The 22,536-nt window shown below is 43.4% G+C and overlaps 1 protein-coding gene across 2 annotated transcripts in view; it reads left to right on the top strand.

Moving 5' to 3' along the window:
* The window catches only part of KIF16B (kinesin family member 16B), a 355,224-nt gene that overhangs the window by 77,119 nt on the left and 255,569 nt on the right, over positions 1-22,536 (top strand). For both annotated transcript variants that reach the window (XM_040429997.1, XM_040429996.1), the window contains 3 exons: positions 891-1,066; positions 12,517-12,582; positions 15,008-15,067. In XM_040429997.1, coding sequence (XP_040285931.1) covers positions 891-1,066; positions 12,517-12,582; positions 15,008-15,067 — 302 coding nt within the window. The remainder of the gene's footprint in view (positions 1-890; positions 1,067-12,516; positions 12,583-15,007; positions 15,068-22,536) is intronic.

The raw sequence follows: 22,536 nt of genomic DNA, 5'->3' as shown, positions 1-22,536 counted from the left end.
CCCGCAGTCTGTACAGTAAACCCATGTGGGAATAAAACTGCAAGTTATCAACCCTTTTATGACGTGGTAAACGGAGGAAGAACCACCACCCAACTACCTTGCGTTGTGGGAAGTCCCATAATAGGGTCTTTTGGCAAGTACTGATATTGCTTTGACAGTGTCTTGGTTAAGCCGGCAATGCCTGTTAGATAGAAGTGTTTGGCTGACCGCTATCGCTCCCCATACGTATGTGTTCTTGGCCATGCGTCTGTGGCTTCTTAATAGGGAGTGGAGTTAGCCGTTGCCAGAAATGTCTGCAGCAGTTTTTTTCCTGAGAACAAAAAGATTGTGCATGCAGAAATCCAACTTCTCTCCTCCAAAATCAGCCCTTCCTACACATCAGAAGGTCGGCTGGTCCTGCTGAGACCGGTGGCTTTGGCAGACATGCAGCTTAAATGCCAGTTTTATAGGCTTAGATGAAGCTGTTAGGATTTGAAGGTGAGACATGAGAAATTTGCAGCCCTCACTGAAATGAAGTTCGATGGCGGAGTGTCCTCCACTTTTGTATCAGTAGTGATGATTTTAGTATGTCTTCTCCTGCGTACCCTCAATCAGCCGCATCAAAATGCAATCCATTTTTTGCTGAGAAATATGTTTCCAGTCTATAAATGGAGCAAGTCTTATACTTTGCTTATCATGAGATCCTTCATCACTGCTACGAAGCCGCAGTTATCTCCCAACCAGACGTTTGCCAAGTCTTGAAGTAGAGCATAAGAAATCTAAAGAAGTGAGCAGAGGACACGTTCAAGTAATAGCACAAACCTTATTTGACTTTCAAATTACAAAGCACCTTCTTGTTCATTGGAGCTTAAGGTGCTGAATAATTTGCTTTTGGATTCTTCTCTTCGCAGCTATTTCGCCTGCTGATATCAATTATGGAGAAACCTTAAGTACACTTCGCTATGCAAATAGAGCCAAAAACATTATCAACAAGCCCACCATTAATGAGGATGCTAATGTCAGGCTAATTCGTGAGCTTCGAGCTGAAATCGCTCGCCTGAAAGCTTTGCTAGCTCAGGGGAATCAGGTTAGTGCTTTTAATTCTCAACTTATAATTAACTTTCTTTGACTAATGGCATCTATTTCAAGGTCTTAATATGATCATTATCTCTTTCATCAAATGTATTTGGGTAAGAGTAAACATCTACCACCTCCAGATATGAGTAAGTGACAAGACTCTAATAAGACCACTTACTGTAGCATTTTGGGCCCGTCGCTGCTCGGGCTCTTCAGCTCAAGTCCAAATGAATGTACTTTTGAGATGTCTCGCCTGGAGCTCAGCTCATTAAATCTACACAGACATATATAACCAGGCTCACGGAAGGGCACTGACGAATCCCATCTATCCTGTGTTAACAAGATCATTTTTAAGGTGGTAGTGCCTCTGAAAAAAAATGTTGTGCCAAACAGATCATGGGGGACATGTACTAACGGTTTGCAGCACTATTGTGGCCATATGTGCGCCATCATTTGTGACTTTTTAAGCTTCTCTGGACTTTTTCTGAAGTGCCGAGAAAAGAGCTGGGGCTTAGCGGGAGGGGATGGGGCTTTGTGCCGCCCACCAGTTTTACTATAATTTTTGCCAGAAAGTGGCGTAAGTTGTAGGTGAAGTCTAGACTTCAGTGTTTGTCACAGGGCAGAAATGCGCCTAATCTGCCTCTTAATAAATGAGGTGCATCTTACACCAGTGCAGGGAGATCAAGACTGGCCGAGGGGTTCGCCAGTTTTAATGAATGTCCCTTGTTGCCTCCTAACAGTGCCCCAGTAAATAATTATAACCTGTTGTCTGCTGGAGTCCTGCGGTGGACCTGGTGCCTAACACCTGTAGTATAAAGGGAATATGTCTCCTCTAAAACACCGCCCAAACTAACTAAAGCAGTGTATAGTGTAAATGACGCTGATTCCGACACTGTGCTCCTACAAACCAGCAGTAAAATGCATTAAGAGGACTCCTCTTTGAGTCCTCTCCATTATGTGCATGAGCTAAGAAGTCCTCTCTATGCTTTTTACTGCTGGTTTGTCTGAGCACAGCGTCAGACTTCAAGTGAGTATGAAGAGAAATGATTGAACTCGGTGTCATTGACCTTCTACTCTGCTTACGCTAGTTTAGGGAGTGTTTTTGAGCTGAACGATTCCCTTGAAGATTTCATGCACATGGCCGTGTCTGTATTTCAGCCCACAAACAAAAAATCTGCAAACTTCGGACACCTTCCCTCTGCATTCCGCATTTTTATTTTTTGTCACTCCCATTAATAGAAAGAACTGTTCTCTTCTGCAATACAGACAAGAATGGGACATGTACTGTAATTTGCGCAGTGATCTGCAAAAAAATATAGCTGTGTGCTTGGCCCCGTAGAAATGGATGAGTCGAAAATAAATGCAGATAGCACATGGATGAAAAATACAGTCAGGTGCATGAGGCCTAAACTGCATTCAAAGATAGACAGTGTACGTGCCAAACCCCAAACCAAAAGACCGAATATAGAGAACTAACTAGGGTAGAGATCACCAACCTCCGACACTCCAGCTGTTCTGAAACTACAACTCCCACAATCTTCCTTCACTTTTATGGGAGTTATAAGAACAGCTGAGTAAGTGTGCATGCTGGGAGTTGTAGTTTCACAGAAGCTGGAGTGCTGAAGTTTCCTGATCCCTGAACTAGGAGCTTCTCGGATTAAAATTCAAATACGAGCTGGCGTGTTTTATGTTTCATTTTGCCTGCCTTCCTCCTCCTTAACACTTCTCCTTCCAGTAGTCCAGAATATTTGACCATCTGACGCACATCTTGCAGATTATACGTGCAGAATGCCATTTTACTTTGCCGTACTTTCTGCATGCCACATTTTTATAACAGTTTTTTTTCATTCATGGACACAGCTGTTTACTACTGGTAACTCTCGGAAATAGACAGTCAGGAAGACTGTTCCTTTCCTGTTACCTATAATAACCAGTGCAACCTTTTATTTCTTAGCCTCTTAGTGCATTGATATGTATATGTCCTCACGTGCACGCAGGAATTGTTTGGAGCTGGCCTAACCTTTCTGCTGCCTGAGGCGAAAACTAAAATGGTGTGCCCCCCCCCCCCCCCCCCCCATGCAAATTTCTTAACCTAACCCCTTCCCTCCAGCCCTACTGTTAAAGACATACACGGAATAGATTACATACAGAGCTACAGAACATACAGGAGATTACAGCACACATACCTTTTTACATCCAGTGATGTGTCCTCTGATGTAGATGTTCTTTCTTTATCTTCTCCATTCAGACCAGACCGCCATGATGATTTCTTTCAGCCATCTCTCGTCTCTGCAGAGTTTGAAAACTACTTTTCCATCCTCCTCCCCACCTTCTGAACAGCCCATCCTGCCACCTCTAATTCTGTGCCCACTGTGCTTCCCAATACTATTCTGCAGAAACAGATACCCCCCCTGAAAATACTATTACCTCACAAATAGTTCACCTTCAATAATGATTGGCACACAGTGCCCTAAAAAATAATTGCACCCAGCAAATAGTGATCTGCAAATAGTCCCTGAAACTTAGTGTCGTAAACAGTGTCCTACAAAAATAATTGTGCTAACCTGATACTATGCCATAGTGCCTCCCAATGTAACCGTCCTTCCAAAAGTCCCATCACTTGTAATAATTCTCTGCCAGAGTGTACAATGTGGTTACAGTGCACCCAATAGTTATAATGTCCCTTATTTTGCCCCCAGTAGTAATAATTCCCCCAATAATGTGTGCCTGTACAAAGAATACCCCCTTATAATGTGTGCCTGTACAAAGAATACCCCCTTATAATGTGTGCCAGTACAAAGAAATAACACCTTATAATGTTTGCCCATAAAATAATTCCCACTTGCAATGTGTGCCAGTACAAAAATGCTCCCTTATGATGTGTGTAGAAGAAATGTCCCCATAGTTGTCCCCTTATAATGTGTGCCAGTGCGCTCCTTTTTACAGCGGCAATGTCCCCATAATGCTTTCTCCAGTTACAAAATAATGCCCTACTCCATTGTGGCCAAACAGCATGCTGCCAAATAAAAATATCAAACTCAAATACTTACCTCTATTCTGTGTGTCAGCGATTCAGTGCAAGAAACAGACCTCTTCTAGTCTGTGCCCTGAGCTCTATGCAGCGCGCTTCAAGCAGCGTGATAATGATGACACCGGCCTCTGATGGGCTACAGCAACTAGAACTAAGGCCTATTAGAGGAAACAGTGGGCCAGGGAGACATCGCTCCGTGCCTCGTAGTGGCATTCAATTGTATTGCTGTCCTGAGTACAGCGATGCAGTTGAATATGTAGAGATGAACATTTCCACAATGGAAGCATTGCCATGGCCTTTCCGCTGCCCACCCCTTGCCTCTACCTGGCGCTGCCTGAGGCAATCGCCTCACCTCATTGGTGGTGCACTCCTGGAGCTGACTCAGGAGCTGTGCCGCTCAGTACATGATGGGTTTGGAAATAACTCTGACACTGGATGTTTCCCTACTTAAATGCCTAAATTGAAAAAAATCCCCCCTTTCTCATTTATCACATATAAAATATAAACCAATAACATAATTTAAACATTCTTAGTAATTCTGTGTCCAAAAATGTCCAAAATAGTACAGTGGAACATTATCCCGCAAAATAATTGAGTGACAGCTGTAGCATCCAACCAGGAGACCTCTACAGCTGTCACTCGGAGCAGAGGGCAGGGGCTATGAAGCAGATCAGTGCAGAGTACATTTCACAGTGAAGCTCCACCTCCAGTGTACTTAAAGGGAATCTGTCACCAATGACCTCCCTATCCAGCAGTTTGCATAGACACTCACCTGTGTTTCAACCGATTTTTTTGTTGATCTGAGGCTCGGTTCCTGAGTTATGATACTTTTTCTAAATATGCAAACAAGACCTTTGGTGCAATGAGGACATCACTGTTGCTCTTGTTGCACCCAAGCTTCACGCCTTTCTGTGGCCAGCCTCTGCCTTGCTGCTTTGCCACTGCTTGGTCCTGTCAATCGAAGCAGCCAGCGGGGGTCTGGCCACAGAAAGGAGTGGAATTTAGGCCCAGCAAAAGCAATGGTGAGGCCATTCTTGCATCAAATGTTTAATTTGTGGATTAGGAAATTAAACTCTGGAACAGAGCCGTGGATCAGCAAAAGGAAAACGAGATTTCGATCAGGTGAACCCCAGCTACGTGTCTGTGTGACAGCTTGATAGGGAGGTCGCTGGTGACAGATTCCCTTTAAGGAGCAGGACCTGGCAGAATAAAACATCATATTCACACTACTCTTGTAAAAAAAAAATATATATATATAAATCCACAAAAGGTATGTTTGTTCTACTCTCCCCAACCCATACCTAATGCTGTCAGCAGCTCTGCATAGTCAAAATGGCAGATAGACTCCCTTTAAAGGGTCAACTGCTCTGGAAAGCGGGAGACTGCAGTGTGATTGCTTGCTATGAGCAACCAGAAAGGTTTTCCTGTCAGGCACTTGATAAATGAGGGCCCATCATTTTTTAGCTTCTCCTTGTGGTCAGAGATGTTAGTTTAGCTTTAACTTTAATGCTCATGTTAGATCCTACATTGCGCCACACTCTGGTAATAGGAAACCAATTCTGGATTCAGCGAGCAATAATGTAGAAAAACACAGTGTAATGCAAATCGTCATATAATAGTTTGCAGAGTTCCTCAACTTTTTTTCTGAAAGGCAAGTTAATCCCTGTGGCTCAGATTCCCGGTTCTCTAATATCTCATACCCTGGCGGATACTTGATATTTCAGGCTTTGGTAGAGTTAATCTTGTTAAACTTAAGTCTGGTAATAGTTTCTGATCAGTTACGAGTCTAGGAGATTTTTATGGCTCCTCGTTGCGAAGAATGTAAAGGAAATACCGTATTAAAATCGTCAGCACAGGAGATATATTGCGCCAAGAGATTCTGTGTTTTTATTCAAAATCCAAACACTAAAGGAAAGTAATAACTTATTCAAGTAACAAATTAGTCCCAGTTGTTTAGGAGAAAAGGGAGGGAAATAAATGCATGTGTTTGTAGATACTGACAGTGCAAATAAGAAAGAAGTTACTCCTATCTTGTATCAGCCGCACTTGTTTTTTTTTGTAAGGTATTAAATTCAAAAGCAAGAAGTACTTGTGAAGAGATCATGAAATACCGGAGAGTATGACAGCTCAGGCGATGCATAGTAGGCTTAAAAGGTGTTAACCAGTGTTGTAGAAGCACTCGAGATTTATTCCAGGGTTATAAATGTAATAACTGTGTATATATAGCTGCCTGCCCGTAATAGTGTCAGGTACAAGTCATGGAAATAAAGGATGTGAGGTCTGAGAGGGTTTTCTTTCAGAATATAAGCATCCTTTTAAAGTATAGGTTCTTGTTTTTTCATCTGAAAGTAGGTCCTGGCAATCCCCAGATTCAACTAATTGAATGCAGCTGTTTTCTTAAAGGAGTATTCCCACCTCAGGATGAGCTACGCTGTAAAGGCACATTTACACAGGCCGAGGAACTGCCGATTGTCGGGAAGGAAGTGTTCCTTCCCAACAATCGGCTGCTCGTTAAGTAGAGGTGAAGCACTGCCTTTACGGGCAGCAATCCCCTCCACAGTGTGAGGACGAGCAGTCACTGCTGCTACCATTCGTCCCCATACAGAATCATTGCTACTGGGCAGCAGAGTGTTGTTCAGACCGCACGATCTGCTGCCAGGGAATAATGATTGAGGTGATCTGCGGCACCTTTAGACAGGCAGATTATCTGGAACGAGCGTTTGTGGAAACATTCATTCCCGATAATCGGCCCGAACATTGGGCTGTGTAGATCCACCTTAAGGCCCCTTTCACACGGGCGAGTTTTCCGCGCGGATGCACCCGCACTGAATCCTGACCCATTCATTTCTATGGGGCTGTGCACACGAGCTGTGATTTTCACGCATCACTTGTGCGTTGCGTGAAGATCGCAGCATGCTCCTCTTTGTGCGTTTTTCACGTAACGCAGGCCCCATAGAAATGAATGGGGTTGCGTGAAAATCACAAGCATGTGTGGATGCGGTGCGATTTTCACGCACGGTTGCTAGGTGACGATCGGGATGGGGACCCAATCATTATTATTTTCCCTTATAACATGGTTATAAGGGAAAATAATAGCATTCTTAATACAGAATGCATAGTAAAATAGGGCTGGAGGGGTTAAAAAAAATAAAATAAAAAAAATTAAACTCACCTTAATCTACTTGCTCGCGCAGCCCGGCATCTCTTCTGTCTTCTTTTTTGCTGTGTGCAGGAAAAGGACCTGTGGTGACGTCACTCCGGTCATCACATGGTCCGTCACATGATCTTTTACCATGGTGATGGATCATGTGATGGACCATGTGATGACCGGAGTGACGTCACCACAGGTCCTTTTCCTGCACACAGCAAAAAAGAAGACAGATGAGATGCCGGGCTGCGCGAGCAAGTGGATTAAGGCGAGTTAAATTTTATTTATTTTTTTGTTTTTTAACCCCTCCAGCGCTATTTTACTATGCATTCTGTATTCAGAATGCTATTATTTTCCCTTATAACCATGTTGGGTACCAAACATGCGCGATTTTTCTCACGCGAGTGCAAAACGCATTACAATGTTTTGCACTCGCGTGGAAAAATCGCGCATGTTCCCGCAACGCACCCGCACCTTTTCCCGCAACGCCCGTGTGAAAGAGGCCTAACTCTCTGTGCTATGCTCAGGGTGGATGGAGAACTTAAAGTAGCCCTAGGAAAAAAAGCTAAAAGTGGCCCCATGTTGTAGACGGGTCTAAATTGTGCCAGCAGACAGGGGCAACAAAAGTAGTCAGGGCCTACAATACTATAGTACAGCACAAAATACAGCTCCAGGTGCTCCAAATACCACAGTGCAGAACAATATACTGCCCCCTCTGTCACAGTATTCAACTTTATCACCATCCTGAGGATGGTGATACAGTTGAATGCAGGAGGGCACTTGCGGTCGCCGGCCAGGTGCTGAGTAGCTGATGCTCCTAGCATTAAAGGGGTTATCCAATCCTATAAAATGTCCCCCCATATGCCAACCCCCCCCCCCCCTTCCCTGAATAAAGTTACCTGGGTCCCCGCACTGCTGCTGCGTTTCCCCATGTGGTGACTGTTTCGGGTGGGGGGGGGGCCCGCAATGGCAAGCAGGGACGAACCTCCCTAGCGTCACCTGCGATGTGTCGTTTGGCGGTGCGGGGACCAGGAGCAGTGCAGGGAGCGGGGACTGAGGTAAGTATATTAAGGGTGGGGGACCCAGCATATGGAGGGGCTTTTTAGAGGGTTGGATAAGCCCTTTAATGCTGAGAGCATCAGATCATTATGTCACCGGCCTGTGGCTGTGAGGAGGGCTGGTCATCCCCTTCCCCCGAAGATTGGCTCACCAGGAAATTTTCCTGTCTATGGCTTAGTCATAGGTATGCCATAAATGTTTTAGATGGGAATACTTATTATTAAAATTCTTTGAGGGCAACATAAAAATAGTGACAGAAATGCTGATGTCAGCGGTGTGTCACTCATGAGCTAAAAGTAAGTGGTTGCCGAGAACAGCATCATAATCATTGCAGCCCAGGCCTGGAAAAGAGTCAAATCTACTTGAGAAGAGTCCTGGTTATTTATAATCTCCTGCTCCCTCACCGATCTGCTGATGATTGGCAGTTCTCTCCTAGAGAGAAAGGGAGAAAACTAGGTAGAAGACTGTCAATCAGCAGGTGGGCAGGAGAGCAGGACTTCATGAATAACCAGGACTCTTCTCAGGTGATCGTGACTCTTTTCCAGGCCCAGTCTGCAATGACTGTGATGTTGGTTCTCGGCAACCACTTACTTTAAACTTATAAATGACAGACCCCTGAAATCACCTCGCCTGTCTATACTTTATGCTGAAGTTAGTATGGGCAGCATAAAGTTGATGACAGGTTCCCTTTAAAGAGGTTTATATGCCACATCCTGTGGCCACGTCATGTCAAGTCTAATATGGATCAGTGTCCATCTGAATTTTCGGATGCTTGCCTACGCAGTCATCCAAGTTCCTGGTGTGGATTCTATCTTTGGAAACCCATGGACCTCTCTTGCCATTTTTCATTTCTACGCCTCTTGATGCTGCTTTTGACAAGCCCGTAATCACTAAAGGTCGAGACAAAGTTGTCCTCCTGGAATGTTGCCATATTACCAGTTTTAGGTCTCATGCACACAGGCGTATTTTTTTTTCCCCGTGTCCGTTCTGTTTTTTTTTTTTTGCGCCCCTATTGAAGTGAATGCTTCTGCATAAATGGAAATGGCTCTGTATGCTTTTTGTATGTCCGCATGGCCGTTCCGCAATTTTTTTTTAAATGTCCTATTAGGCCTTATTCACACGTCCGTTGTTTCTTTCCTGATCTGTTCCGTTTTTTGCTGAACAGATCTGGACCAGATCTGGACCCATTCATTTTCAATGGGTCCTGAAAAAAAACGGACAGCTCAATGTCAGATTTTTTTTTCAGGACCCATTGAAAATGAATGGGTCCAGATCTGGTCCAGATCTGTTCAGCAAAAAACGGAACAGATCAGGAAAGAAACAACGGACGTGTGAATGGACCCTTATTGTCTACATTACGGACAAGGATAGAATTGTTCTAGTAGGGTCTGGCCGTTCCATTTCGCAAAATCGCAGTGCACATGGCTGGCATCCATGTTTTGCGGATCTACAGTTTGCGGAACGCAAAATATCCAACTGTCGTATACATGTGCCCTTAAAGGGGTTCTCCTGTCATTTAATATTGATGACTTATCTTCATGATAGGTCATCAATATCAGATTGGCAGGGGTCTGACACCCGACACCCCCACCGAACAGCTGTACGAAGGTAAGGCGCGTGCATTGTACACGTGCCGTCTCCCATCTCTCTTCCTGCTTGCCATAGACATAGCAGCAGCAAGCAGGGAGAGAGACGGGAGACTGCACGTGCACACTGCGTGCGTGTGCCTTCCTTTCGTATAGCTGATTGGTGGGAGTGTTGGGTGTCGGACCCCCCGTCAATCTGATATTGGTGACCCCGAGAGCCCCTTTTAAAGGAGTAAAGCTGAGTTCACACTATCTTTGTGGCTTCTATTTATCAAACGATGGGTACCACTGACCTGACCACTGAATGCTATGACGCGTCCATCAGGTTCCATCATGGTTTTTGTCATTTGACCAGTAAAATTTATCAATGGAGACACCAAACTAAGCCTCTGCCGGTGGTGTGAACGGAAGCTAGGCCTGTGAAACCTGTGTAGGCCGTCTTATTCATCAACCTTTGCAAATGCAGTTGTGTTTTCCGTAGGTTCTTCTGTGAAATTCAATTTTCTAAATGTATGCAAAATAAGATTTCAGTCATCAATTCCTTTTCTTTTGCCTCTTCTCTTCTTTATTGTCCAGCTTTCACATCCACAAACTCCATGAATAATTCCACAGCCTGAACAATAGTAATCTTTGTATTCAGACGTGCTGTTACATTTGTAGCGTTAGTTTGGCTAAGTGCCCGACTGAGCCATGCTTACAGACTCTATTACCAGGGGACGTAATGAATACTGCCTCATGGATTTGAGTCCAGCTTGCTTATATGCAGAGTTACGTTGAGTTTTCTTATCCGGCACATTCTGCCATCTCGGTCTTTCTTGCAGTTAACCTATTAGTGTTGTCCATACCCTTTCCCTTTGTTCATTCTCTGTCCTCACAATCTTTTACCCTTGCCCTCCTTTCTCTGCCGTCTGCTTTCCGCCGCTCATTGCCACTTTTTTCATTGATTCATTCTTTTATTCAAGGGTAGAGCTGGTCCCTTCAACTGTTAGGCTCTATTGCATCTATGTTGCATGCCTCCCTATTTGTACTATCGACTGTTTGAAGTGAGCAAAATCTGCCCATGACTTTTGGTCAACTTCAGTTCTTCATGAAAGAGCAGTTTTTGATGGGCTTTAAAGGGCTTTTGCCACCTCTGGGACTCGCACCTATCTCTTGAATGGGGCCCCCAAAGTGAAGGAGAGCGCAGTGCTCATAGACTGCCACCTCTCCATTTACCTCTATGGGAGTTCCGGTTATAGCAGAGCATGTCCACACATAAGACTCTGTGTCAGCTGGAAAGTCAGAGTATTGGTCCATGATACAGTTAAGGACCAGAATAGAAATAGATTGGAATAGATAAGGGACAAATTCAGCCACCGGCAAACAAATTACCTTCACGATAAGTTACATCTAGTGCCTTTCTGACATGCCAAAGAATATTTTTTTTAAAGCCAAAATTTTTGTAGGAGTGCTTCTGAACAAAGGCTAGGCTAGTTTCACACACTTGCTAATGCAATCCAGTAGAGGAACAGCCTGCTTGAGTCCTCCGGCTTCATCATAGCCGGATAGTGCAGCATGCCCACCGAACTCTATAGACTATACTGGGATCCGGTGGGAATCCGCCCACTTCCAGGAAAAAATGTCCGGATTCGGCTGGACAAAAATCGGTGCACGGAATACTTTTGTCCATCCTAATCTCGACGTTTATGCCGGGAAGTTGCCGGATCCTTGCCGGTTCCCATTGGAGTCAATAGGTCCCGGCGGAGGACGAACTTATCCAGCTAGGTCGGATCCGTAGAACAGCCTTCCGGATTGCTTTAATGCTAGTGAGAAAGTAGCCTTATAGTGACATGTAAAAGGCTTTGAACGGTGGGGATCTGAGTGCAGAGATCACCAGCGATCACTAAAACGACGAGTATGAAACGCTCACACAGTGAGCCGTCTCTCCTTACTACTGGACATGGACTTCTAGACTTTTTATTGAGTCAGTCTTCAACAGTGTGAGCTCTTCTATCTCCTCTTTTTCGCAGTCAGTAGGGGGTCTCAGCACGTGGAACCTTTTGATATCTCACTATGATATATCAAAAGTTATCAAAATTATCTTTGCTTTTAGAACTTTTAACTTTCTTTTTGGGTTGCTTTACCTGTGTCCAGAAAATACTGTGCCAGTCACAATCATTGCACTTGGACAATGAATAACAAAAACACCATTGCTGGTCAAACAGGGTCCTGGCCAAGGAAACTCTGATGGAAAGTCTGAAACTCTGACTTTGGATATGCAGAGTGGCTATCGGGAACATTTTCAAACAAATATACAAATAATTGAGGATTTTATCTAAGCAGAACACATTGAAGATAAGTTGTGGCCGTGGGGGAAAATGCTTTCTTGTGAACAGCGAGCTGTCAGTAATCCTACTGAAGGACATAGCGGCCAATGTTTTATCCATCTTTAGCATGTAATGAGACCCTTAGATGTGATGACTGAATTCTGGATTATATTTTTCTGTCTTTTTCTTGCTGTTGAATTGGAGGTGAATATTTTTATTAGTATTGGACAGAATTCATACATATAATTTTCTGCTTTCTACCTTTTATCCTTGTTGTCTATCTACACATACAGTATTAATATGGTTTTTGTTACTGTTTTTTTTTCCTAGATTGCACTTTTAGATTCGCCAACTGCTTTAAGCATGGAAGAAAAACTGCAGCAGAATGAAGCTCGTGTAAGTGTTTTTACAATCTCCAGCTTTTACCTGCTTTTTACCTTTCATTCATTATTTAGTTGAGGAACCTTTTGAACTTGTGTTTAAAACGAGGGTCTTGGACTTTCTCAGTCATGGAAGCTGTGTTAAACATGAATTTCTGTAAGGCAAATGCTTCAAAGGATGAATGTTTCCCACGTAAGATGCTGAAAGGATATTGTAGACAATCTTCTGTAAAAAGAAGTAGTACAGCTCGCAGTCTTCCACCTCGAGCTTGTGTCTTGCTGCTAAAAATGGTATTATTGGCCATTAGCATAAAATTACATTTTTATTTTCACGGCTCTGCTAGGTATGGTGGGCATTTAGATTGGTCACATGCTGACTGTCATCATAAAATGTGTGGCTATTGAAATATTCATTATATTATATATAAGAGTATAACTACTTACTTATTCCAGCCACATTATTAAATAAAAGCCCGCGGAAGCTATTTGCCTTTTACTGCCCACCATTACTTTCATTGCAATAGTATAGGCCCGGAGAACTCACAATTCAATCATCATTCTCTCGTAATCACAGCGTGTTGAAATTTTAGGGGTCAATCAAAAATCTCTGCGTTTTATGCCCTCCTGTGTCGAATAGTCCTCTGAGTTTGAGCTGGAAACGGTTTATAAGCTGGCAAACCATGAAAGAGCATGTCCGCTAAAGAAAAATCTCATAGAAGTACAAGACAGAGTTCACATCTGCATAGGAGGCTCACCCATTTAGTTTAAAATAGCTGAGAGAAACGTCTTCCACGTAAATTCTGTACCCCCGATCGGAGACCAGACAGAACTCATTATAGTCGGGGAGGGGTGATTCGGCAAAATTGGCGTAAAGAAAAACTGGCCCATAGCAACCAGTCGTATTCCACCGTTCATTGTCCAAAGGAGCCCAGGTGGAATCTGATTGGTTGCTGTGGGCAATTAATCCAGTTTTCCTCTATACCAATTTTTATAACTCTTCCTCAATATTTTTCGTTTCGGTGCCATTTGCAATCATCTGTGTGCCGAGTTCTGCACCTCCGTTATGGGAAGAACATGGAAATTAATAGCAGTGATAGGAATGCCGACCTTAATCTTTGACTTGTCCACTTTTGCCTTGGTTATTAAAAGTAGTTTCTTAAAGGGGAAAAAAGAATTTCAAAAAACATGTTAACATGAATAAATTCCTAAATGCCTTCATTTATAATGGCTCATTTTGGCTAGGGGGCAGTCAGTAGAGAAATTAAAACGGCCGCTGTCAGATTCCTTCATATGGAATCCGTCATAACATGACGACCTGAGTTAGAATGCAGGGCAGGGAGCAAGAGCTGTATGGAAGCTCGTTCTCTGCTTTTATCAGCCCTGTAAAACACAGTTATCTACAGATCACAGTAATCATCTGTGTCTGCCTGAGAGCTCACCTCGGAGCTCTGTCGCCTGTACTCACTGTGTCTGCTCCTTCATTCCAATGAGTACGGGAGAGAGGTGAGCGCATATGACAACTGTCTTCTGTAGATAGCATTGTGTTCTGCAGGGCTGATAAAGCAGAGAATGGAGCTTCCATACAGCTCCTGCATTCCAACTCAGGTGGTTGTTCTGTCATTAGGACGGATTCCGTGTGAAGGAATCTGACAGAGGCCATTTTAGTTTCTCTACTGATCACACTCTAGACAAAATAAGCCATTATAAATTATTAACGGCAGTTAGGAATATATTCATATTAAGGGCTCATTCACACGAACATGTTTTCTTTTCGTGTCTGTTCCATTTTTTTTGTGGATCGTACGCGGAACCATAAAAAGGGAAGTTCCTCCATGTGCTTTCCGTTTCCGTATGTTCATTCCGCAAAAAATAGAACTGTCCTATTATTGTCCGCATTATGGACAAGGATAGGACTGTTCTATTAGGGGCCAGCTGTTCCGTTCCGCAAAATACACACGGATGTCATGCGTATTTTTTGCGGCTCCGTTTTTTGCGGACCGCAAAATACATACGGTCGTGTGCATGAGCCCTAAGCCGTTTTTCAATATTTAAGCTTTAAGCTGTTATCGACCATGGTTCCTGGAGTTTTGACTGGCAAATCAACTTAGTAAGTTATCTTTTAATGAAATGGGGTATATTGGACCCACCAAACGAAAAGGCCTTTATTCTACGGCTGTACAAAATATCTTTGTGTCATTTTACATTACACTGAAAATTAATTGGCAGAATTGGCAAGTAGTCACCCAGGTAGAAGCTGCTAGAGTTGAGTTCAAACAGCTTGATCCAACAGTACAGTCGAAGGATCAGCCTATGTTAGGGGTATGTGGTTTACTTCGTAAGATCATTTTGGTGTATTGTATGTTTGTCTATTGAGTTATCTGAAATTTCGTAAATGTGTTTAAACTGAATTTCTGCTGAAGTGTCTACAACATATTTTCCAGGTTGAAGAATTGACAAAAGAATGGACTAACAAGTGGAATGAGACCCAGAACATATTAAGAGTAAGTTATATGACCCAAGATCTGTCAGTAACGCTGCAGTTATATATTGTGTGCCGCTTATATATTAAGGGGTTTCTATTCTTTCATCTAAAAACCTTAAAGGGAACCTGTCATCAGGATTTTGTGCATAGAGCTGGGGACATGGGCTGCTAGATGGCCGCTAGCACATCTGCAATACCCAGTCCCCATAGCTCTCTGCACTTTTATTGTGTTAAAAAACCGTTTTGAGTGATATGCAAATGACCTGATGAGTCCTGTATCCGGAGAGGAGTCAAGCGGAAAGGAGCCCAGCACCGCCCCGCGTCCTCCGAATCTCCTCCTTGCTGGCTGACGTCACAGAGCTGGAGCGCCGAAATCTCGCGGTGCGCGAGCTAGCGCATGCATAGTTCGTTCTCTGTGCTGATGCTAGTACAGGGAATGAACTTGATGCCGACACTGCGCATGCGCTAGCTCGCGCATCGCGAGATTTTGGCGCTCCAGCTCTGTGACGTCAGCCAGCAAGGAGGAGATTCGGAGGACGCGGGGCGGTGCTGGGCTCCTTTCCGCTTGACTCCTCTCCGGATACATGACTCATATCAGGTCATTTGCATATGGATCAAAACTGTTTTTTTAACACAATAAAAGCACACAGAGCTATGGGGACTGGGTATTGCAGATGTGCTAGTGGCCATCTAGCAGCCCATGTCCCCAGCTCTATGCACAAAATCCTGGTGACAGGTTTCCTTTAACTAACAGAGTTATACATTACCGCTCATTACTGGTGAACTTCGGTAACTCTGCAATTGTTATTTGCAAATAAATGGCCTATAGGTTGCTCCATATGAACACATGACATTCCAGCAGCACCCTACATAGATGTGGATATGTAAATACTGCCTCCATTGAATGTAGTCCGCACCAGCATTTGACATGGTAAATTCGAACCTTAAAGGGAATGTGTCATTAAAAAATGACCTGTTGTTTAAATCACGTTTTTATGTTAAACATATTTTTTTTATAATTTTTGGTGATGTTATGTTTTAATTTTCCATGTCACTATCTATATTTAAACAAAAGCCATAACATTCTGCAGTTTTTGCACTGGCCATTAAGTCTAATAATAGGTGGCACTTCTTGGTTTGTAGAGAGCACTTTCCTGCAGTTATCTGCTTATCTGTCATTCTAATCCTGCCTGTGATGATATCACCTCTGTGTATAGATAAGCCAGGATCCGCCATTAACAATAGGTGATTGTCAAAGCTCATCTATTCTTTTCTTGTACAATGACCTCTGCACAGGACACAGAGCAAGCCTAGAAAACTCTCCCATAGAAGTCAGTGAGGTCTATGGACCATGTGGCTGCCGTAAAGCAATTCTCTAAATGCTGTTAAGAACAGCTGAGGCAAGATGGCTGCCCCCAAAATTATGTTCTGGAAATGCAATAAAAAAAAATCTGCAATCAGAAAATAAAAACAGATGAGAAAAAATGATGTGTGTTATTATCTGGTTTCAGTAAAACATTACCTTTTTACAGGGTTTCTGTCACCTGAAAAATGGGTATTGAGCTGGCTGACAGTAGCGATGTGCTAATGGCAGCTGAACACAACTATATTAGCGCCATCTCACTGCCTGCCGCCGTTATTGAGAAAAACTAACTTTTATAATATGATAATTAGCCTCTAGGAGCAGTGGAGGGAGGCTCCATTTGCCCACCTCTTTTCACGCCCTTCTTTTCTTTATTGCCAGGGCAGCTCTGTTCTCCTCCCGCCAGCCGTGCTTGCAATGTAATTCAGTATTCGGCGCAGGAGCAGTGAGTAAGCCAGCAGCCGCCGAGCACCCTTCCCTCACTGCGCCTGCGTCGAATACTGAACGGCGCGAGATTTACACTGCAGACACGGCCGGCGTGAGAAGAGCAGCGCTGCCCTGGCCCTGTCAATCAAGAGAAGAAGGGCGTGAAAAGAGGTGGGCAAATGGAGCCTCTAGGAGCAGGGGCAATGCCCCCCCCCCTTCCCCCCCCGCTCCTAGAGGCTAATTAGCATATTATAAAAGTTAGTTTTTCTCAATAAAGGCTTTAGGCAGTGAGATGGCGCTAATATAGTTATGTCCAGCTGACATTAGCACATCGCTACTGTCAGCCAGCTTAAAGGGGTTCTGCAGTTTGTTCAAACTGATGATCTATCCTCTGGATAGATCAGCAGCATCTGATCGGCGGGGGTCTGACACCCAGGATCATCAGTTTAAACAAAGTGCAGAACCCCTTTAATACCCATTTTTCAGGTGACAGAAACCCTTTAAAGCATCCATGATGTCCAATCATTTTGCCGTTATATGTACACAGGTCCCTTCTATAGATTACTGGAACGCTGGGTTCATTCTCCTCTGGTATAACTCTATTTGCCTCTAAATATAGACGGTATGTACGTTTCTGCCTTGAATACTGATTCTTAGCGTATCCAGCTTATCGGCCGCGGAGCTCCAGGGTGTATTTAAGACAGTTTACTGCATATGAAGTTGTCCTGCAAGGCGTTCAGAACGAGCAGCTTACTGAGCTTCCTGCCAGCTGCCGTCACCGGGCGGCGTGATACCATCTAATGCCTTAGCAGTGGTCATGCTTGTTTCTTTCTCCTGCTCACTTAGGCTGCGCTCAGGCGGGGAATCTGCTTAATTATTTTACTTACCAAACAATGAATGTCTGTGAATGGAAAGACGGATTCCGTGTTTTTGAGCCAATGCTGTGGCCTCCGTGATCTAGAATTATCTCTGTTAGAGGGGGAAGGCGCATTTCACATTGGTCAATCTTATATATTCAGCATGGATAAATAAGTGTCCTCACATATTATTGCAGAGATTGTAGCTTGGATTTTAATTTACCATTGTCTTTAAGTGCATATGATGCAGACGGCCTTACTTCTGCTCTCAGCTCCGTGGTCTTCTCTAGATCTAGTGATCCAAAATCTTTCTTGTCTCCTCCCATGTTACGTCCAGTGCTTTTTATGATCCATTATCACATCTGAATAATCGTCCACTACAAGTAACAGGTAGCCCGCCTTACCCCGGTCATATCCTTGGCGTCATGGGACTTGTCAGGGCAGCATCCTTCTAGACTGATGTTGCAGACCGATCTGAGATGTTGTTCCATTAGACATCTGATGAGCGCCTTTAGCTATAAATTCACATTTCTTTGCATGTCTGATTTTGCAATAGTTCTATCATTTCTATATTCTTAGTGGGAATTTTATTTTTAAACTTGCTTTCCAGGAACATACAAAAATTAGAGTCACCATTAGCAGTGGCCTGAGCACTTCTACATTTTTTTTTAGTTTTTTTTGTACTACTGACTTTATTTTTGGAAGTCTTTATTAAATTAATGTGACCAAGAGAATAAAAAAAATAATAATGTTAAAGGGGTCGTCTCAATTTAGCTGATGGCATTTATCATGTAGAGAAAGTGAATACAAGGCACTTACTAATGTATTGTGATTGTCCATATTGCCTCCTTTGCTGGTTTCATTCATTTTCCCATCACATTATACACTGCTTGTTTCCATGATGTTGAGCACTCTGCAATCCAGCAGCGGTGGTTGTGCTTGCACACTATAGGAAAAAGCGCCATCCTATGAGAACTCCCGCGTGACCATTAGAAAGGCTGACGCCTTTTCCTATAGCGTGCAAGCACGGCCACCACTGATGAATTGCAGGGTGGTCGTGAGAAGTGTATGACATGATGGAAAAGTAAAACGAGCCAGCAAAGGAGGCAATATGGACAATCACAATACATTAGTAAGTGGCTTGTGTTCTACATGATACATGCCATTTGCTGAAGTGACACAACCCCTGTAAGGTTCTTCTTTTTAAATTGCTCCTCCTTTTTTTTTCATAGCTCTTCTCTAAAAGTTTTGGTCATAGTTTTTGTCTGTCGTCAACGTTTTTTTTTTGCTCTGCATGCATTCAGCGGATAGCCATAGCTTGCCATGTTTGCTAGACAACTCATTTACCGGCTAATGTTATCCAGTGGGAGGAGGGGTGCCATCCCTTTTAATCGTGTGTTTGGCATAATGGGGCTATAATACGAAAAAATTTCCATTAACATATATGTAAATAATACTTGTACAATCTGCTCATTATTATGCCTGAATGCTCTGATTGAAGTATGTGAAAGAAATCTGTATTGTCACTCACTCGTTAGTCATGTAATCAATCAATTGGATATCTGAATGTGACAGACATCTCCATCTATGCACCACACCAGCCTGGTCTACTGACAGACCCCAAAGCAGCCTCTGTTACTCACTCCTCCCTACTACTCCTCTCCTCTGACTCTTTTCTAGTACCCCTAGCTTTACGTGTGCTGCAGAGCTGCTCTAAAACCTCATAAGACGTGAATCAGCCAATGACTTGAAGCCTCCTCCTTCCTTCAGAGTATTTCTGCAATTCCACCTTGTCTCATGATGTATCATATGCCCCCTATCATATATTATGAATACTAAAAGTCTTTGGCCCTAACACTCTTTCATGACCTCAGATATAATTGTAATGTATCGTAGCAGTGATGTTACCTTGGCATTTCACTTAATGATTTGTAGGCAAGTGCCTCTATCTGATCAAGTAGCATGTCCTGACTTCTTACATCCGGAAGACAAATTATTACATATACTCATGTACTCGTTCAAAAAGATAAGAGACTTTGTAATATCTCTTATTAGAAAAAAATGTCTTTCTCCACTTATCAGACTCCTCTACTCCTCAACGGTTATTCCTGAAATGACCATTCAGTCTTAATTCATTGGAAAGTGTGTCTTGAGAGAGATACAGAGACTGGACAGATTTTCTATTTCACTGAGGGATCAGGTTACTGCTGCTGCCTATAGAGGAATGAGAAGGAGGAGCTATAGTGAGAGATTTACAGGGAGAGTCTGCTGAAGACTGTAGAAATGATTTTACTGTCTTACATTAATGCTGGATTCACAGCTACACTGCTCAGTACTGCTGTATAATGTTCTTCGTGCTACAGAGATAGGAAAACACGATCCTCTCTTTACACTTTGCGCGTGGAGGGTATGGGGGAAATAATATCAGCTAGTCTCTCACTAGCTCAGGGAAAACTGACAATTGGAGATAGAGCCTGCAAGGGGGACTTGTGGTGAAAATGCAGGATGCAAGTCATGTAAATTGCCAGATATGTACCCACCTGAATAAATCAGGTACACTTTAAGATTGCAATATATGATTATTCTCCTTGAATAGTGTTGTGCCTCCCTAGACAATGAGCATAACATTTAGAGACAGAACAAGTAGCATGTGAGCTTACAGCGATCTTATAGACCCAACTATTGCTGTGGTTTTTATGTTGGTTATTCACTTTAATAATCTGATGTAAGATAGGATATGTATCGAGATAAGTGCTCAATACATAGCAGGGGGCATCCGCTTTCTTTCAAATCACTTGTCATTATTGATATGTTTGTCGAGCATTGTTTGATTTTCTGCCTAGTGCCTGCAATCTTTTAAGCTGAGATTGACCTAGTGAGTTGTAATGGCGCTATGAGAACAGAATTATTATCGGCGCTATGAGAACGGAATGAGAAGGGCAGCGCGGTCTTCTTTTTTAGAATGGAAAATTATTTCGAGCAGCCATTAGCATCACTGTTTAGAAAAGCAATTTCCAAATTGCTTTTGGATGCACGAGGAGCAAATTTCATGCAGAGCTCCTTGAAGCGTAAAACCATTTTAAGATTTTTGTTTTCCCCTTGTATCATAAAAAATGTCAACAAGAATGACTGTCCGTACCCATTTAGTCTATTGATACCACATCTGCAGTGGACAGGGAGATTTTTTTCCCCCGAAGGGCAATATTCCCTGACCATTAGACTCATTATTCTTAAAGAGGACCTTTCACCGATTATTACACTATGAACTAACTATACAGACATGTAGAGCGGCGCCCGGGGATCTCACTGCACTTACTATTATCCCCGGGCGCCGCTCCGTTCTCCCGCTATGCCCTCCGGTATCTCCGCTCACTAAGGTATAGTAGGCGGAGATTCCAGTCACTAAGTTATGGTAGGCGGAGTCTGCCCTTGTTCTGCTCTAGCGCTGGCCAATCGCAGCGCAGAGCTCACAGCCTGGGAGATTATTTTCTACCAGGCTGTGAGCTCTGCAATGCGATTGGCCAGCGCTACAGCAGAACTAGGGCAGACTCCGCCTACCATAACTTAGTGACCGAAGATACCGGAGGACATAGCGGGAGAACGGAGCGGCGCCCGGGGATAATAGTAAGTGCAGTGAGATCCCTGGGCGCCGATCTACATGTCTGTATAGTTAGTTCATAGTGTAATAATCGGTGAAAGGTCCTCTTTAAACCCATTTTCTGGATTAGAAATACATTATTACTAGCAATGGCGAATGAATGCCAGAATTTGAGATTTTATAAGGTTCCAAATTTTTTGCATATTTATTTGGAATCATGACCGTGTCATGCATACAGATCATTTGTTTTGATGGAAATAAAAGAAGCCATTTCTTTGTAAAACACTGAATATTAGTGGAGAACTGTGGAAATATAAGTGATTTACTTTGTAGGAGCTGTAGACCCAAAACAGTAAAAAAACGACAATAAGCAAATTGCATACCATTTGGTTTTAGATCTATTGGGACAATTAAAAAAATGGTTGTGAAGGTCTACGCCTTTAAATTATCATACTGTGTGAGTACTATGGATTAATATTTACTGTCCGCCATGTCCGCACACCCACCTTTAGCTGTCAGATAGCAGAGGTAGTGAACTGCACAGGAGGCCCCTGCTTCAAAGCCCCAGCCATAATGCAGAGAACTTCTTGCAGGCCACCTTTGTTTACAATTTCAGACCCCATTCAGACAGCATGGATCCTGCAGGAAAACCTCCCTGCAGGGGGTCTAAGCCATTCCCTAGTTCAATCAAATCTAGCAAACAGCATGGAACCAGCGATTTATAAGGATTTATGAATCGCCCGGCCATCAGAGGCACAAACCGGATACTTATTTGTGTCCCGGTGGCCACAATGAGCATGCCCCTGGTCTTAGTTTGGCGGTGGAATGCCAGGGATGGGAGAGATACATATCTCCCCACAGAAACCAAATAACGGTACCATGTTTGGACTCTACTTGTAGCCGGAACCCAGGCGGATCTGTTGGTCCCAGAACCATCCTTCTGTGATGTTCTGGTCTGGAGCTATGAACCCTAAAGGGTTTTGTGGGTCATTTAATGCCAGCCCAGAAGAGGGGGAGTAGACCCTTCCCAGAGGGGGGTCTGGCTACAGTTTAAAAGGCTTGTGCTAGCAAGCGGGCTTGTTTTTTTTCTGAAGGAGGGTCACATCGTGCCATGTGTTTAGAGGGACCTGCAACCAGCTGACATCACTGCCCTCCATGTGAATACCGCAAAGGACTAATTTTAACCAAAAGGAACATTGATCTACCCGGTAACTGACTTGTACTCTGTGTAATCCTGTTTGTAA

This window comes from Bufo bufo, chromosome 4 (assembly GCF_905171765.1).
Source record: "Bufo bufo chromosome 4, aBufBuf1.1, whole genome shotgun sequence".
Classification (NCBI taxonomy): domain Eukaryota; kingdom Metazoa; phylum Chordata; class Amphibia; order Anura; family Bufonidae; genus Bufo; species Bufo bufo.
The sequence above is the reverse complement of the archived record's forward strand: the minus strand, read 5'-3'. Positions and strand labels throughout refer to the sequence as shown.